Source organism: Bombina bombina, chromosome 9, assembly GCF_027579735.1.
Source record: "Bombina bombina isolate aBomBom1 chromosome 9, aBomBom1.pri, whole genome shotgun sequence".
In the NCBI taxonomy this organism is placed as follows: Eukaryota; Metazoa; Chordata; class Amphibia; order Anura; family Bombinatoridae; genus Bombina; species Bombina bombina.
In genome coordinates, this window is record NC_069507.1 from 271,810,822 (window position 1) to 271,830,463 (window position 19,642).

At 42.4% G+C, this 19,642-nt stretch overlaps 1 protein-coding gene across 1 annotated transcript in view; it reads left to right on the plus strand.

Annotated features, from left to right (window-relative positions):
• The window catches only part of LOC128640317 (alpha-2-macroglobulin), a gene marked incomplete in the record, with an annotated part of 664,962 nt that overhangs the window by 427,337 nt on the left and 217,983 nt on the right, over nt 1–19,642 (plus strand). Inside the window, 4 exon segments of the mRNA XM_053692808.1 lie at nt 15,898–16,123; nt 16,481–16,607; nt 17,636–17,757; nt 17,838–17,898. Coding sequence (XP_053548783.1) covers nt 15,898–16,123; nt 16,481–16,607; nt 17,636–17,757; nt 17,838–17,898 — 536 coding nt within the window.

The following is a 19,642-nucleotide window of genomic DNA, read 5'->3' on the forward strand; positions in this document are numbered from 1 at the left end:
ATTGTGAGTATCGCAAGGTCCGGTTTAGGGCCGTGTCTTTCTACCTTATTCCAAAAAAAGTCAAGAACCAATTGTATTTTCCTCAGATTTTTAACAGGGTTCCTGCCCATCATGAAACCCGTCTGGTCAGGATGTATGAGTTCTCCTAAGGGAGTTTTCAATCTATTCGCCAAGATATATGTAAGGATCTTATAGTCTTGGTTCAAAAGTGAAATAGGCCTATATGACGAGGTTAACTCTGGGTCTTTACCTTTTTTGGGAATCAAGACTATATTAGAAGCCGCAAATAAGGGGGATTGGGGTTTGTTCCTGATAAAATAGTCATTGAATAAGTTAACTAACACTGACGGAATCTGATCAGAGAGGAGTTTGTAGAACTCTGATGGTAGAGCATCTGGCCCAGGAGCTTTCCCTAGCTTCAGCTTCTGAATAGCTTTCACAATTTCTTCTACAGAAAAGGGCTTATTCAGCACTTGAAGGGCCTCTTTATTGATTTGCGGGAGAGTTAGACCTTGCCAGAACTGTTGTTTCAAGAAGGAGTTAATCTGCTTCTCTGCATATAATTCTTGGTATGCCTGGAAGAAGGCAGCTCTAATTGCTGAGGGATCAGTTACTCTGGTATTTTTAAACTTAATTGCTGAGATATAGTTTTTTTGCTGTCTTATTTTAACAATCCTAGCTAGGTATTTAGCTGAGATGCCATGCACCCCGGCATATAGGGCTTTAAGCTTTAAATCTTCCGATACAGAGTGCTGTTTCAGAAACAGATCATACACAGCTTTACTATCTTTATACTTAAGCCATTGCTCGGGTGAAGGGGCGGTAAGATATCTCCTATAGTTGTTACTTAAGGTGTTAGCTAATTGCAACTCTCTTCTCCTCCATATTGCCCTTGTTCTTACTACATACGCCTTGATCTCCCCTCTAAAAACGGCTTTCGCGGTTTCCCAGAGAATCTCTGGCCTATCTGAATAGTCTTGATTTTCAGCAATATATTGATACCATCTTTTCTGAATCCACTTTTTAAAGTGTGGATTGTTGTAAAGATATTGAGGAAAGAAGAACTTATTTGTTGAAGTTGGTTTCTCACTTAGTCCTAGCTCTAATGAGATAATAGCGTGATCAGAGATCAAAATGTCTTGGATATCAGCCCGCATTTTTATTTTAGCCATATGTTTAATAGTTAGGAAGAAATCAATCCTTGAGAAAGAAGCATGCGCCCTAGAAGCGCATGTATACTCCCGCCGATCCGGGTTCTGGAGCCGCCAGATATCTTGTAATACAAGACTCTTAGTAAATCTTTGAAGGACATCAACATCCTTCGTTTTTCTTAATAGATTGGATATCTTGGATCTATCTAGAACCTGAGAGAAAACCAAATTAAAATCACCGACAACTATCAAGTTTTTCCCTGTGTGCAGGAACAATTTCAACCTTAAACTTTCCCAGAAACTTTTGTCCATCCTATTAGGACCATACACATTGCAAAAAACAAAAATGGAGCCATTAACTTCCATCTCTAAAATTTGGTACCTCCCGTTTATATCATTTTCTACAGTTATGATTTTGTAATCAAGTTGTTTACGTATTAATATTGCTAGACCTCTCTTAGATTTATCATATGGGGTGAACACTACCTCCCCCACCCACTTGCATTTTAATTTGACAGCCTCCTTGGGTCTGAGATGGGTCTCCTGGACAAACACTATATCAGGCTTTTGGTAGCCGAGGTGTCTAATGGCTAACTTCCTTTTACGTGGGGAAGAGATCCCTCCAATATTCCAGGATAATAGTTTCAACTTAACCATTTAGACTACTGGGGGTAGGAGGGTAGGAGGGAAAAGAGAGAGGAGAAAAACAAAAAAAAAAAAAAAAAAAAAAAAAAAAAAAAAAAAAAAAAAAAAAAAAAAAAAAAAAAAAAAAAAAAAAGGGGGAGGGGGAAAGGGATAAAAAAGAGAAAAAGGGGGGGACTCATCTCCCCCAGCACACCCGGCCCCCCCCTCCCCCCCCCCCCTGAATTCTCCGCAGACAACGTCCCACCCAGGTAGCCAACTAAGTTACACATGATTACCTCTGTCAATTGGAGAACCGCCATTGAATACCTTTTTGGGGTTCATCCTCTAGTCAAAAAGTACCTGAATTACAGGCCTATATTTTTACAATATGACTTAATCTCTTCCAGTTTTGTAAAAATGTGAGCTTCTCCATCTTTCTCTAAAATCACTTTAGCAGGGTACACTAATCTTGCATTTAAATTGGCCTTGATCAATTGGGAGCAAAATGGGGCCATTTCTCTACGCTTATTCTGAGTCTCCACCGAGAAATCCTGAAATAGTAAAATTTTGTTGGATCCTATCATAATATTATTGTTCTTACGGTACAATCTAAGGATGTGGAATTTGTCTTGATAATTTAAAAATTTAATAATGACTACTCTGGGTCTTGGCTGTCCCTCTAGGTTCCTTCTGGGCTGGCCTAGTCTATGAGCTCTCTCAATAGGTAACCTTACATTATCTATGTTGCTGCCTACAAGTTTTGGGAGCTGTGTGGCTGCAAAATTTATCAAATCATGGTACTCAGCAGTTTCCGGGAGCCCCACCACCCTCAAATTATTGCGCCTTGCTCTATCCTCTAATTCCTCGATTTTAGCTTGTAAAACAGGAAGTTTAGTATCATGCATTTTAACCAGCTGTTCTTGTGTTAATAATCTGTCTTCTGCGTCAGATACTCTGGATTCTACTTCATTAATACGAATTGCAAACTGTTTAATTTCACTCGTAGCCATGGCAATTTCTGACTTTAAAGCTTCAAACTGTGGCATAACTAGTTCTGAGATCTGTTGTATTAGTAGAGAGTTATCAGGACCACTTGCCCCTGCATCATTTTGATTGAATATCTCAGAGCTACTCTCATTTGGTTTAGCTTTTTTATCTTTTGATTTAGGTGGCATGCTGGGTGAGGTAGTTTTAGTATGTGAAATAAATCTTTCCATGAATTAAGTGAATAAGTGAACAAACTTCAGCCCCAGTACTAGAATTAAGATACTGAGTGTATTTTCAAACTTTAGGTCCCTTTAAGTGAGATGTAGACCTAATTCCAATAGAATAGACACTAAAACAAGTGAGTGTGTGCTATGCAACCTGAAACAGAATTATCAGGCTAATCCTGTTAAAGTCAGTGTAAAGCTATATATAGATCGAGGGGTCCTATTCCTTCCCTTGTTCTATCTCCCCTCTCTCCTTTCCTTTCCTAAGTGAACTAAAGTGAGATTATGTGTACCAAACAAATAGAACAAATAGAGTGATATGAACACAGGTCTATAATTGCAAATAGTGTAAAAAACAAAAAAAAAACAAACAGTGACTCAAATTTCAGCACCTTCTGGGAGCGCAACAAAAGAGCCCCTTAGAGGGTGTGGATATAGAAAAGCAAGTGAAAATAAGCACACCACCTCACAAGATAATATTGATCTCAGTTTCCTAATTCCACACAAAAATAGCAGTTTTAGTTATTCTGCCTGAAAATTCCTAATCTCTGTAAAAAAAGAAAAAAAAACAGTATGCAATGTAATACAGTAAAACACTTAACTCAAAGCAGAATATATCAACCTTTTAACCAGACTTTTTCCCCTTCTCTTGCCCTCTTTCTTTCCCCTTTTTTATTTTCTTTCCTTCTCTTTTTTCCTTTTCCCTCTCCCTTCAAGACTTTTCCATAATTGGATTTTATTATAATGGCCAGGTCTAATATTTCCCAATTATATAGCTCCTAAGGCCAGCTTCTAGGGCCCTTGTCTCTCAGATATGAAATACCTTACAAACACATTAGACCCACGAAGTCAATTGTATAGTCAGGTCGGCCCAATTGGGGATAGGAGAAAGTCTCTTGTTGTGTTAAACAGTCCCTTGTTCAAGAGGAAACCTTTTTGTTCTAGCCAAGTTTTTTTTTTTAAATCAAGGGAACTTTTCTCCAGAATGTCCAGGTAGTATATAGTTCCCCAGGGCCAGTTATGGAACAGACCCAATTGTTCAAAAAATAGGGAGATGTTATTTCCACTCTCACTTGGACCTTTGTATTTAAGAGAGAAAAAGTTTGTTGCTGAAGTGTGGGGAGTTTTTAGCCTGGAGTAGGGCCTTTTTAACCTCGCTATGTCCAGCTTAAACACAGTTTTAGGGAGAGGTGTTATAGGTAGTCTGGTGTATGATGCACAGTAACACGCAGCGTATCCAAGCTCACATAGATATAGAAAGTATTGGAGGATCTTACCAGACCTTAGCGGCAGCTATCTTCCCCCTGGTACCGGCTCTGCTTGAGGCATTTACCTCTCTTCCACTGCTGCCAGTGAGTCCCAGCCTTCCTGGTGGTTAGAGTGCTGCACGGCTCCTTATTGCGAGCCTTCCTTCAGCAGAGTACCATTTCATCGACTGAGCTCCAGCGTCCTCTCTCTGCCAGGCCCGCCCGTGAACCTCAGCTGCTTCCGACTCACGCTCTGGCCAGGACACGCCTCCAAAGGACGTCACCGTCTGGGGTACCTTGCCGTCCTACCGGACCAGGACCTTTCTGCCAGGGTAGACACACAGCCGCAATTGGTGGGGGGGGCCGCCGATCCCAGACACCTCCAAGATCTCCGCCTCGCCCGCAGCAGCAATATCTCCCCTCTCTTTCCTGGTGGTAAGCCTGAGATGGTTCCACGGGTTTATTAGATTATTATCTGTCCCATAGCAAAATAGAATTGTGAAAGAACGCCGCCTGGCGTCACGACTCGGCACCTGAGTCTGTCTGCTGTTAGGGACCGGCTTCTGTAAAAAAGTATCCGGACCAGGTAGCTTCTCTCTGGCCAAGGATAAGCACAGGTGGGGGGTGGTCGATAATGCCCTTCGCTGTAGAGCAAGATGCTAGCGTGCAGGTAGCTGCTGCTAACTCCTCCCCTTCCGGTCTCCCAGGGGGTCTGTTATATTTAATCAGCGCATTTGGCCAGCTGTATAGTCACAGCCCGGCCCGACCGCGCCATAAGACTAAGTGCAGCTCGCTCCTGTCACAGTTATATTATTACACTTTTTACCTCTGTGATTACCCTGTATCTAAGTCTCTGCAGACTGCCCCCTTATCTCAGTTATATTAATACACTTTTTACCTCTGTGATTACCTTGTATCTAAGTCTCTGCAGACTGCCCCTTATCTCATTTATATTAATATACTGTTTACCTCTGTGATTACCTTGTATCTAAGCCTCTGCAGACTGCCCCCTTATCTCAGTTATATTAATATACTGTTTACCTCTGTGATTACCTTGTATCTAAGCCTCTGCAGACTGCTCCTTATCTCAGTTATATTAATATACTTTTTACCTCTGTGATTACCCTGTATCTAAGCCTCTGCATACTACTCCTTATCTCAGTTATATTAATACACTTTTTACCTCTGTGATTACCTTGTATCTAAGCCTCTGCAGACTGCTCCTTATCTCAGATATATTAATATACTTTTTACCTCTGTGATTACCTTGTATCTAAGTCTCTGCAGACTGCTCCTTATCTCAGTTATATTAATATACTTTTTACCTCTGTGATTACCTTGTATCTAAGTCTTTGCAGACTGCCCCCTTATCTCAGTTATATTAATATACTTTTTACCTCTGTGATTACCCTGTATCTAAGCCTCTGCAGACTGCCCCTTATCTAAATTTATATTAATATACTTTTTACCTCTGTGATTACCCTGTATCTAAGCCTCTGCAGACTGCTCCTTATCTCAGTTATATTAATATACTTTTTACCTCTGTGATTACCTTGTATCTAAGCCTCTGCAGACTGCCCCTTATCTCAGTTATATTAATATACTTTTTACCTCTGTGATTACCCTGTATCTAAGTCTCTGCAGACTGCCCCCTTATCTCAGTTATATTAATATACTTTTTACCTCTGTGATTACCTTGTATCTAAGTCTCTGCAGACTGCCCCTTATCTCAGTTATATTAATATACTTTTTACCTCTGTGATTACCTTATATCTAAGCCTCTGCAGACTGCCCCCTTATCTCAGTTATATTAATATGCTTTTTACCTCTGTGATTACCTTGTATCTAAGTCTCTGCAGACTGCTCCTTATCTCAGTTATATTAATACACTTTTTACCTCTGTGATTACCTTGTATCTAAGCCTCTGCAGACTGCTCCTTATCTCAGTTATATTAATATTCTTTTTACCTCTGTGATTACCTTGTATCTAAGCCTCTGCAGACTGCTCCTTATCTCAGTTATATTAATATACTTTTTACCTCTGTGATTACCTTGTATCTAAGTCTCTGCAGACTGCTCCTTATCTCAGTTATATTAATACACTTTTACCTCTGTGATTACCCTGTATCTAAGTCTCTGCAGACTGCCCCTTATCTCAGTTATATTAATACACTTTTTACCTCTGTGATTACCCTGTATCTAAGTCTCTGCAGACTGCCCCTTATCACAGTTATATTAATATACCTTTTACCTCTGTGATTACCCTGTATCTAAGCCTCTGCAGACTGCCCCCTTATCTCAGTTATATTAATATACTTTTTACCTCTGTGATTACCTTGTATTTAAGTCTCTGCAGACTGCCCCTTATCACAGTTATATTAATATACCTTTTACCTCTGTGATTACCTTGTATCTAAGCCTCTGCAGACTGCCCCCTTATCTCAGTTATATTAATATACTTTTTACCTCTGTGATTACCTTGTATTTAAGTCTCTGCAGACTGCCCCTTATAACAGTTATATTAATATACTTTTTACCTCTGTGATTACCTTGTATCTAAGCCTCTGCAGACTGCCCCCTTATCTCAGTTATATTAATATACTGTTTACCTCTGTGATTACCTTGTATCTAAGCCTCTGCAGACTGCCCCCTTATCTCAGTTATATTAATATACTGTTTACCTCTGTGATTACCTTGTATCTAAGCCTCTGCAGACTGCTCCTTATCTCAGTTATATTAATATACTTTTTACCTCTGTGATTACCTTGTATCTAAGCCTCTGCAGACTGCCCCCTTATCTCAGTTATATTAATATACTTTTCACCTCTGTGATTACCTTGTATCTAAGCCTCTGCAGACTGCTCCTTATCTCAGTTATATTAATATACCTTTTACCTCTGTGATTACCCTGTATCTAAGCCTCTGCAGACTGCCCTTATCTCAGTTATATTAATATACCTTTTACCTCTGTGATCACCTTGTATTTAACCCTCTGCAGACTGCTCCTTATCTCAGTTATATTAATTTACCTTTTACCTCTGTGATTACCTTGTATTTAAGTCTCTGCAGACTGCCCCCTTATTTCAGATCTTTTCACAGACTTGCATTTTATCCAGTCAGTTCTGACACCTAGGTAACTCCACATGCATTCGCAGAATGTTATTTATATGGCACACATGAACTAACTCCCTCTAGCTGTGAAAAACTGTCAACATGCCTTGAGATTAGAGGCAGCCTTCAAGGGCTTACAAATTAGAATATTGGCCTACCTAGGTCTAGCTTTTAACAAAGAATACCAAGAGAACAAAGCAAATTTGATGATAAAAGTAAATTGTAAAGTTGTTCAAAATTACCTGCCCTATCTGAATAATGAAAGATTAATTTTGACTAGACTGTCCCTTTAATGAATTCCCCTTTTGCTATCACACTGGGGTGACAACTTCAGGCATGTAATCTTGAGTTGTCAGAATCAGGTTTTATAAATGTTGAAGAATCCACATGACTTTTAGCACAATCACCACAATTTCACATCCAAAAAGTAGATTATAGATTGTTTATATTCACAGAGAGTTCTCATCCAAAGGCATCACAAAGTGAATATCTTCCTCTGTTGCCCTCCTAAATACACATGAAATAATCTATAAAGTGTTTGTAAAATGCTGGGACAACATATGATGATGATCTCCTTACATGTGGGACAGACCCTTCAAGCCCAAATATAGATTTGTATTGCTATGGGCAGACTTGTCCTTCCTAGCTGTTCCACATCTCTAGAGATAAAACGTTTTCTCAAATGTAAAATAATTATGCTCCAATAGAGATTTAGTGACTTGAATCACTTAATGCTGAAAGTGAAGTGAAGCATTGGTAAACCTTGCTAAAAAAACAATGAAACAACCTAGAATGTGGGGAATGGGTGAATATTAAGCTGCAACAACAACTGTTCACCAGCTATATCTATCCACTATGTTCCCAAAACCAAATTCAGCAGATGTTTGTTGTCTCTTATGTTGCTCTGAAGACCACCTGCCAAGGGTTGTAGTAATGAGGCCAGTCATATAAAACAACCATCACATAGTGTGAGTTCCATCACATGACACAAGGCACATCACATGGGCGGCACGTCACATGATATGAGGCCAGTTACATAAGAGGAACATCACATGATGCAAGGCATGTCACATGAGAGGCATGTCAGATGATATGAGGCCAGTGACATAAGAGGAATATCACATGACAAAACGCATGTCACATGATATGAGGCCAGTCATATAAGACAACCATCACATAATGTGAGTCCCATCACATGGAAGGAACATCACATGATATGAGGCACATCATATGGGAGGCACGTCACATAAGTAGACCATCACATGATACAAGGTATGTCACATGAGAAGCATGTCACATGATATGAGGCCAGTCACATAAGCAGACCATCACATGACACAAGGTATGTCACATGAGAGGCACGTCACATATGAGGCCAGTCACATAAGAAGGTCATCACATGACACAAGGCATGTCACATGAGAGGCATGTCACATGAGAGGCACATCATATGATATGAGGCCAGTCACATAAGTAGACCATCACATGACAATGACACAAGGTATGTCACATGAGAGGCATGTCACATAAGAGACACGTCACATGAGAAGCACGTCATATGATATGAGGCCAGTCAAATAAGTAGACCATCACTTGACACAAGGTATGTCACATAAGAGGCACGTCACATGAGAGGCATGTCACATAAGAGACACATCACATGAGGCATGTCACATGATATGAGGCCAGTCGCATAAGTAGACCATCACATGACACAAGGTATGTCACACGAGAGGCATGTCACATGATATGAGGCCAGTCATATGAGTAGACCATCACATGATACGAGGTATGCCACATGAGAGGCACATCACATGATATGAGGCCAGTCACATAAGTAGACCATCACATGACACAAGGTATGTCACATGAGAGGCACGTCACATGATATGAGGCAAGTCACATAAGTAGACCATAACATGATATGATGTATGTCACATGAGAGGCACATCACATGATATGAGGCAAGTCGCATAAGTAGACCATCACATGACACGAGGTATGTCACATGATATGAGGCAAGTCACATAAGTAGACCATCACATGACATGAGGTATGTCACATGAGAAGCACGTCACATGATATGAGGCAAGTCACATAAGTAGACCATCACATGACATGAGGTATGTCACATGAGAAGCATGTCACATGATATGAGGCAAGTCGCATAAGTAGACCATCACATGATATGATGTATGTCACATGAGAGGCACGTCACATGATATGAGGCAAGTCGCATAAGTAGACCATCACATGACACAAGGTATGTCACATGATATGAGGCAAGTCACATAAGTAGACCATCACATGACATGAGGTATGTCACATGAGAAGCACATCACATGATATGAGGCAAGTCACATAAGTAGACCATCACATGACACGAGGTATGTCACATGATATGAGGCAAGTCACATAAGTAGACCATCACATGACACGAGGTATGTCACATGATATGAGGCAAGTCACATAAGTAGACCATCACATGATACTAGGTATGTCACATCAGAAGCATGTCACATGATATGAGGCCAGTCACATATGTAGACCACCACATGACATGAGGTATGTCACATGAGAGGCACGTCATATGATATGAGGAAAGTCACATAAGTAGACCACCACATGACACAAGGTATGTCACATGAGAGGCATGTCACATGAGAGGCACGTCATATTATATAAGGCAAGTCACATAAGTAGACCATCACATGATACGAGGTATGTCACATGAAAGGCACGTCACATGATATGAGGCCAGTCACATAAGTAGACCATCACATGACATGAGGTATGTCACATGAGAGGCATGTCACATGATATGAGGCCAGTCATATAAGTAGACCATCACATGAGAAGCACGTCACATGATATGAGGCCAGTCACATAAGTAGACCATCATATTGTCAGGGTTTTTTTCCCTGCTTTGTTTGCCATGTGCTGCTGGCAGCCATTTTACTCACCTCTCTTGCTGACTCTGGTGCATAGTGTGTGATGCTGCTCATTTCCTGCATGCCCTTTGATGGCCAGACTGGTGTACATCTCAGAATTGTGATGTCATCACTTAATATTTAAAGGGTCTCTGTTCAGTATGCTTTGCGCTTGCGTTGTCTCAGACCTCTTTGTGAGTTCCAGTTCCTGTGTATTACCTGGCCGTCTGACGTCCCTCCTGGTTCTTGATCCCTGGCTTGTTCCTGACTCCGGCTCATCTGACTACTCGCTTTGGCTCCTGACTCGGCTCATCTGACTATTCGCTTTGGCTCCTGACTCGGCTCGTCTGACTACCAGCTCTAGTTTTGACTCCTGGCTTGTTATTTGACTTGTGGACATTTTATTATTTTTTGTTATTAATAAAGGTGTGATTATTTTTGCACTTCTAGTCTCAGTCTGATTCCTGGCACCCTGACATTACGCAAGGGCCATGAATCCTGATGGTGGTAATAATCCATCTTTACCTACCATAATTTCCAGGATGGATGAACAGGATCACCTCTTGGATCAATTTGCACTAGCCCTGCAAACCTTGCTGACTCGCACTGCAGATTTGGACCAAAGTGTCCGGCAAGTTATGGCTGCTCCTGTTTCCGCTGCTGCACCTAGTCCTACCAGGAGCATGTCTGGTTCTGCACCTCTACCTCAGCGATATGGAGGCGATCCTATTCAGTGCAGAGGGTTTTTGAACCAGGTGGGCATTTACTTTGAGATGTTACCTGAGGCGTTTCCCTCTGACAGAGCTAAGGTGGGATCTCTCATCTCGTTACTCTCTGACACAGCTTTTGCCTGGGCTAATCCCTTGTGGGAGACTAATAATCCTGTGATTTTAAATTACCCTGAATTTGTGGCCTCCTTTCAAAGGGTATTTGATGTTCCCGGCTCGCTCCTCTTCTGCTGCTAAACGACTCATGTCCATTCAGCAAAGTAGAAGATCTATTGCTCAGTATGCCATTGAGTTCCGTACGCTTGCCGCAGAGGTAGGTTGGAACAATGAAGCCCTTGTTGCCGCCTTCTTTCATGGGCTCTCTGATGCGATTAAAGACGCAGTTGCTGCCAGAGATTTACCAGAGGATCTCGAGACTGGTGTCTTTTTTTATCCTAATTGACATCAGACTCAGAGAGAAGCCCTCTTTCAAGGAGCGCTTGCAGAAGTCTCCTGTTCTGTTGTCTCCTACGTTTTCATTCCCACCCATGCCTCCCTCTCCTCCCATGCAGTTGGGATTCACACGTCTCTCTGCGGTGGAGAGGGCCTTTAGAAGGAAGGAGGGGCTCTGCCTCTATTGTGGGTTACAGGGCCACCTTTTGAAGTCTTGTCCTACACTGCCGGGAAACGCTCACACCTAAGGTCCTGTCGGGGCCAGACCTTGGGTGGTTTATCCTCGTCTCCGGAACCGCTAAAGGAGAAACCTTTAGTCACGGTTGTCCTTTCCTGGGTGGACTCCTCCATAGTCACCCAGGCTCTTTTTGACTCCAGTGCTGTGGGCTATTTCATTGACAGTGCTTTTGTATCAAAGCACTTTATTCCTGTTTTGCCTTGGTCCATTCCGCTTGCTATTGAGGCCATTGATGGCAGGCCCCTTCAGTTCATAACTCGTTACTCAGAAAACCGCTCCGTTATCCTTGGCTGTTGGGGCTCTCCATTGTTAAACCCTCCGGTTCCAGGTGATAAATTCTCCGCATTTTCCAGTTGTTCTGGGTTATCCCTGGCTCCAAAAGCACAATCCCAGTCTCGACTGCAACCCGGAGCCGTTCCTCCTCGGGGCCAGGTTTACCCTCTGTGTGTGCGGAGAATTGTGCTATGAAGGAGTATGTTGCAGATGCTCTGTCACGGGGGATCATCCGCAAATCCTGCTATCCTGCAGGTGTTGGCTTCTTCTTTGTGAAGAAAAAGGGTGGCGAGTTAAGACCATGCATCAATTATAGGGGTCTTAATCGTCTTACCATTAAGAATACTTACCCTATTCCGCTCATTACGGAACTCTTTGACCGCCTCAAGGGAGCTACGGTCTTTTCTAAACTTGATTTGAGAGGAGTGTACAATCTCCTTAGGATCAAGGAGGGCCATGAATGGAAAACAGCATTTAACACCAGGAGTGGGCATTATGAGTATCTTGTAATGCCCTTTGGCATATGTAATGCTCCTGCTGTTTTCCAGGAATTTATTAATGATGTCCTACGAGATATGTTGCAAAAGTGTGTTGTGGTGTATTTAGACGACATCCTCATACACTCACCCACACTTGAGGCTCATCGTTCTGATGTTACACAGGTTCTTCAGAGACTACGTGAGAGCAGCCTGTTTTGTAAACTCAAGAAATATGAGTTCCATCAGACTCAAGTAACCTTCCTAGGCTATGTTATCTCCGTTGCAGGGTTCTCCATGGATCCTGAAAAGTTGTCTGCAGTTCTGCAGTGGCCTCGCCCAGTTGGTCTTCGGTCTATTCAACGTTTTTTTGGGGTTCGCCAATAACTGTAGAAAGTTTATTAAAAACTTTTCTTCCTTGGTCAAACCTATCACAGGCATGACCCGTAAAGAGAATGATCCACTCCATTGGTCACCTACTGCCATTAAGGCCTTTAATAGTCTTAAGACTGCCTTTGCTGCCACTCCAGTTCTGGCTCATCCTAACCCTGTGCTGCCTTTCGTTCTTGAGGTTGATGCGTCTGAGACTGGAGTAGATGCCCTCTTGTCTCAATGTCCTATGCCTGACGGTTCCTTGCATCCGTGCTGTTTCTTCTCTAAGAAATTGTCTCCAGCGGAGTGCAATTATGAAATTGGCGACAGGGAATTACTGGCCATAATTTTGGCACTCAAGGAATGGAAGCATATTCTCGAGGGTACTAGCGTACCAGTGCTCATTCTTACTGACCACAAGAATTTACCTTATCTATCTGAAGCAAAACGTTATATGTGGTCTCCTACCTGCCTGGTAGTAAGAATGTTAGGGCTGATGCCCTCTCTCGACAATTTTCACCTCTGTCCAAGGAAGAGTCTGTACCTACTCCAGTTATACCTCCTGACCATATTTTGGCTACCATATGTACTAATTTGACTTCTCCCTTGGGGGAAGAGATCCTGGCTGCACAAACCAATGCACCTCTTGAGAAACCTAGTCGTAAGTGTTTTGTTCCTGAGAATCTTCGAACTAAACTTTTGCACACTTACCACTATCCTAAAGTCGCAGGTCACCCAGGCAAGAACCAAATGATTTGGTCTGTCACTAGACAATTCTGGTGGCCAGGTCTTTGTTCTGATGTTGCTGTGTATGTTGCCTCCTGCTCAGTTTGTGCACAGAATAAGACTCCTAAAAATGTCTTCCTGTGGGTCTTCTTCAACCTATTGCTAATGGTGAGCGTCCTTGGACACATCTTTCCATGGACTTCATTGTCGAGCTCCCTGTTTCCAATGGCAATACTGTTTTCCTTATGGTGGTTAACCGTTTTTTTAAAATGTCACATTGCATTCCCTTGAAGAAGCTGCCTACCGCTCAGGAGCTTGCTTCAATTTTTGCCCATTTACATGGGTTACCCAAGGAGATAGTGTCGGACAGGGGTAGTCAGTTTGTCTCCAGATTTTGGTGTTCCTTTTGTGCTCAAATGGGGATCCAGCTTTCCTTCTCCTCAGCATATCACCCATCACCCTCAATCCAATGGGGCTGCGGAACGTTCTAATCAAGCTCTTTAACAGTTCCTCCATTGCTATGTCTCAGATCACCACAATAATTGGCCTGAACTGTTACCTTGGGCAGAGTTTACTCGTATTAGTGCTATTAATGCTTCCTCCAAGTTATCCCCGTTCATGGCGAATTATGGGTTTCAACCATCCTTGTTGCCCGATTCATTCATGTTTCAGGGTATTCCGGCTTTGGAGGAGCATCTTCGGCAACTCCGTTCCATGTGGGTGCAGATTCAGGATTCCCTTCATCGTTCTATGCAGCGCCAAAAGTTCCAGGCTGATCATAGGCGTCTGCCCGCGCCTTCCTACCAGGTTGGTGAGAGGGTTTGGCTGTCCTCCCACAACTTGAACCTTCGTGTGCCTTTTAATAAACTGTCTCCCCGTTATGTTGGTCCTTTTCGAATACTCCGACGGGTCAATCCGGTGGCCTACGCTCTTGACCTTCCTCCTGCAATGCGCATCTCCAATGTTTTTCATGTCTCCCTCTTGAAACCATTGGTTTGTAATCGGTTTACCACTGTGTTACCTCATCCCCATCCTATCTTTGTTGACAACCATGAAGAATATGAGGTCAGCAGCATTATTAACTCTTGTATGTCCAGGGGCCGCATACAGTATTTGGTTCACTGGAGGGGCTACGGTCCAGAGGATTGTTTATGGGTTCCCTTCTCTGATGTTCATGCTCCCACCCTCCTCTGTGCCTTCCATGCCCGTTTCCCCAATAAGCCTTTTGTCCTCCCGCGGGGGAGGGGTCATTGAGGCGAGGGTACTGTCAGGGTTTTTTCCCTGCTTTGTTTGCCATGTGCTGCTGGCAGCCATTTTACTCACCTCTCTTGCTGACTCTGGTGCATAGTGTGTGATGCTGCTCATTTCCTGCACGCCCTTTTATGGCCAAACTGGTGTACATCATCCGTGTGAGACAGGTTGCAGTCTCAGAATTGTGATGTCATCACTTATTATTTAAAGAGCCTCTGTTCAGTATGCTTTGCCCTTGCGTTGTCTCAGACCTGTTTGTGAGTTCAAGTTCCTGTGTATTACCTGGCTGTTTGACATCCCTTCTGGTTCCTGATCCCTGGCTTGTTCCTGACTCTGCTGTTCTCCTTGCTCCTGATTCCGGCTCGTCTGACTACTCGCTTTGGCTCCTGACTCGGCTCGTCTGACTATTCGCTTTGGCTCCTGACTCGGCTCGTCTGACTACCAGCTTTGGTTTTGACTCCTGGCTTGTTATTTGACTTGTGGACTTTTTATTATTTTTTTTATTAATAAAGGTGTGATTATTTTTGCACTTCTTGTCTCAGTCTGATTCCTGGCACCCTGACACATATGACATGAGGTATGTCACATGAGAAGCACGTCACATGATATGAGGCCAGTCACATAAGTAGACCATCATATGACATGAGGTATGTCACATGAGAGGCACGTCACATGATATGAGGCAAGTCACACAAGTAGACCATCAAATGACATGAGGTATGTCACATGGGAGGGACATCACATTGGAATTTTGATGCATTAAAAGGGACAATAGGATGAGAATTCACTTTATAAACACCAGTAGCCAGGTCTAATTTCATTTAATTCAGTAATCAAATAGCCATAGTTGGTGAAGTTAGAATTTCCAGATAAACTGCAGTATGATGTAATAGAGCTCACATCAATCCCGCCTCTCTTTAGGGACATAGATATTGTATGAGTTCCTCTCTATTATCACATTCCTATTTTAATGTACAAGTGTAAACTCTTTGCGCTGCCTAATCTGAGCATTATAGAAGCAGAATGAACAGTAAATAATTACAATGACACCATCTGACTGTGACTATAAGTACCAGACGTACTAGCTATAAAGAGAATAATCTCCTGTATTGTGTTCCCTGTCTCAGTGCATCAGGCCGCGCAGACCTTCCGGTCACTGTACCAGACACGATCACAGACTGGAATGGAGGAGCTTTCTGCATGGGGGACAGTGGTTTTGGCATGTCCTCCCCGGCCTCCCTACGCACCTTCCAGCCATTCTTTGTGGAGCTTGCACTGCCATATTCTGTGGTCCGAGGAGAGACATTCACCCTTAAAGCCTCTGTCTTCAACTACCTGAAGCAATGTATCATGGTGAGAGCCCTTGCTGGCTTCTGTATGTTTAAATGGCCTCCTGTAGAGCATTACACCATAGAGATATTATTCTATGCTCCATTTCATATCTATACTGTAGATCATTAGCTCACATCATATACATGCTGCAGAGCATTACACTATATCTATTATCCTGCAGAGTATTATACCATAGCTATTATCCTGCAAGATCATTACATCACATCATACACATCCTGCAGACTGTTGCACCATATCATACAAATAAGCAAAACGTGTCTCCATATTTTCACTGTAGGTTACTTCCTTTTGATGAACATCATATACTGCACAGGACATTTATTAGAACTTATCACTAATCAGTTTGCCATCTGATAGGTCCAAACGACTCTGCTGCCATCGCTGGAGTTACAGGAGGAGCCGTGTGCTACGTGTCAGTACCGCAGCTGTCTATGTGCCGATGAGAGCAAAACCTTTTACTGGAACCTAACAGCCACCAACCTGGGTGAGTCTGGCCCTGAGACATAAAGCCACCCACTAATATGGCACAATGTGTTCATCCTGACTAGCAGTTTTACCCCTTCATCTTCACTTAGCCAGATCAAACAGTATTGTGATTTTACAGTGATAGCAAATGACAAGCAATCGTCACATTGACTGAAGCTAAAACACCGTTCACCCTTTGTGAAACTTCATATCTGTATTTCTTAATTCCAGTGTTCAAATGTCACTAACCGGTCACTAAGTGCCTGATACACAAAACCTCACCGGCAGGGAGACAAATCACGCATAATCTTTGGGATTTTTATTTACCTTGTATTGTAATGTAGTCTGTTTCATATAAAGAACATAAACAGGTCTCAATAGGGTTGCCACCCGTCCATTAAAATGTTAGGACATTTTAAGGGCCTCGCTGTACCAACGAGACTTCTTGCCTGAGAGGCGAGGTTTTTAATATCAGGTTCTAAGTATTTCCCTACCTGAGTACAGGTGAGTTAGTCACAGTGAGTAATCAGATGAACAGCTAGACAAGGAAATACAATCTGACCTGGAGCTTACGGTCTTCATTTCTGTGATATGGTAAACATTTGCATTAGCTCCATCATAGCAATAATTATGAAAGGGCAAGTGCTGGAGTATTCATAGCTAATGCCTCAGGCTCTCCAAGCAGGTTCTAGGGCCCCAAAATCAGTTTGTTTTAACCCTGAGCCCTAAAGACACCTCAAAACCAACATGATCTAAACCTGAAGCCCAACAGAACTGCAAACTCAATGTGAAACTAAACATAAAACCAAAATTGTCCCATATATATAAACAGCAAACACAGCTGTTGTTATGGGGGCCATATAGATCTGCTGAGTCTGTTACATAGAGGTTCAGTAACATCTCAGTAACAATACACACAAGTATGGGATCTGCACATTTGGGGTTTATATATTATTTATTAACTTTATTAACGTATCTTTGTGTAATTTGCTGAGTGTTTGTTTAGTAAAGTCACCTATTCCTCACGGTCACCTGCTCTTCCCCCAGGAGAGGTGAATATTACAGTGCGGACAGAGGCTCTGGACTCACAAGACTTGTGCCATAATGAGGTCCCTGTTGTACCCAAGCAGGGAAGTGTTGATACAGTGATAAAACCACTGCTTGTGCAGGTGAGTGTGCCAACCAGTACACGTACCCCGGCTGCTCTGTGCCTGATAAATCTCTCTACATGTATGCTCTTTCTTTACAGCCTGGGGGTGTCCTAGAGGAGAAAGCTCTCAGTTCCCTGCTCTGTATCCAAGCAGGAGAAGGTAATGTGTGATAAGACTTGGGGAGCAGAAGGAGGTTCTGTTTATTTAACACACACTGTTGCCCTAATTCCCAGGACATCATGACAGTATCCCAGTCCATACTCGTGTTCGCATATTTATGCTAAAAGTTCTCATCAAGGCCCCAATGATCGAAAGTGCTACGTGGCAGTGAGATATTCTAAGGGATCCGCCTCTATGTCGCACGAGCATGTCGTAATTTTCCAAGCTCCTGACGTAGCCGCATCGCAGAAACGTTTACTTTACACGACATTGCTTAAGCCACACCCAGCATTGCTGCCCATATTGTCAATGTACAGTAAATGACCCCTTAGAATAAAACTGCTGTGTGCTTAACCACTATTTCTAATACTCCTAAACTGAAGTACCCCACAATCGCAAACTAACACTACACTAATAAAGATCTAAACCGCCACATACCCACCACAAGTCCCTAACTATTAACCTCTAAACCACCATATACCCACCACAAGTCTCTAACTATTAACCTCTAAATCGCTACATACCCACCGTAAGTCTCTAACTATTAACCTCTAAACCACCAGATACCCACCACAAGTCTGTAACTATTAACCTCTAAACCGCTACATACCCACCGCAAGTCTGTAACTATTAACCTCTAAACCGCTACATACCCACCGCAAGTCTCTAACTATTAACCTCTAAACCGCTACATACCCACCACAAGTCCCTAACTATTAACCTCTAAACCGCCACATACCCACCGCAAGTCTAACTATTAACCGCTAAATCGCTACATACCCACCGCAAGTCTCTAACTATTAACCTCTAAACCACCACATACCCACGCAAGTCCCTAACTATTAACCTCTAAACCACCACATACCCACCGCAAGTCTCTAACTATTAACCTCTAAACCACCACATACCCACCACAAGTCTGTAACTATTAACCTCTAAACTGCCACATACCCATAGCAAGTCTCTAACTATTAACCTCTAAACCACCACATACCCACCGCAAGTCCTAACTATTAACCTCTAAACCACCACATACCCCATAGTTTTAAAAAATCCTTGTTATAAATGTAAAATTAAAAACTAAACTAAACTGATAAAACCCAAAGAAATCTAACCCTTCTCTACCTAACACCTAACCCCCTCTCTAAACTAACCCCCTTTAATCTAACCCCCTCTAAATTAACCACACTAAGTTACAAAAAAATAAAAAGATGCTACAAAAAATAATAATCTCCATTATCCAAAATAAAAGATAATTATACCTAACACTAAATGACATGCCCCATAAAATACCCCCCCCAATAAAAAAACACCTAAAAGGGCCTTTTGTAGGGCATTGCACTAAAGTGATGTTAGCTCTTTAGCATAAAAATTAAGTTACAACCCCCCACACACACTCACACATTAAAGTAACCCCACCACCTCCCAAAATAAAACCAATCTAACTGTAAAAACCTAGCCTGCAAAATAAAATAAAAATGAACAAAACCTCACATCTGATGGTGACTCCTGCTTCTCTTGATCCGACGTTGCCCATTTTCATCCTTGCTCCAGGCCCAGGGGCCCATCTTCACGGAGGCGGACTTCTGCTGCCTCTTCCATTTCTTGTTTCCTTTCTCAGGTTCTCCTCTACATTATAAAATAGTTTATATGTTATATTTTGTAGTAAATGATTAGCTGTCAGCTCCCAGGGTTAATATCTCAGATCACAAGCCTATGACAATGACCGGCTAAATGTCCGTGC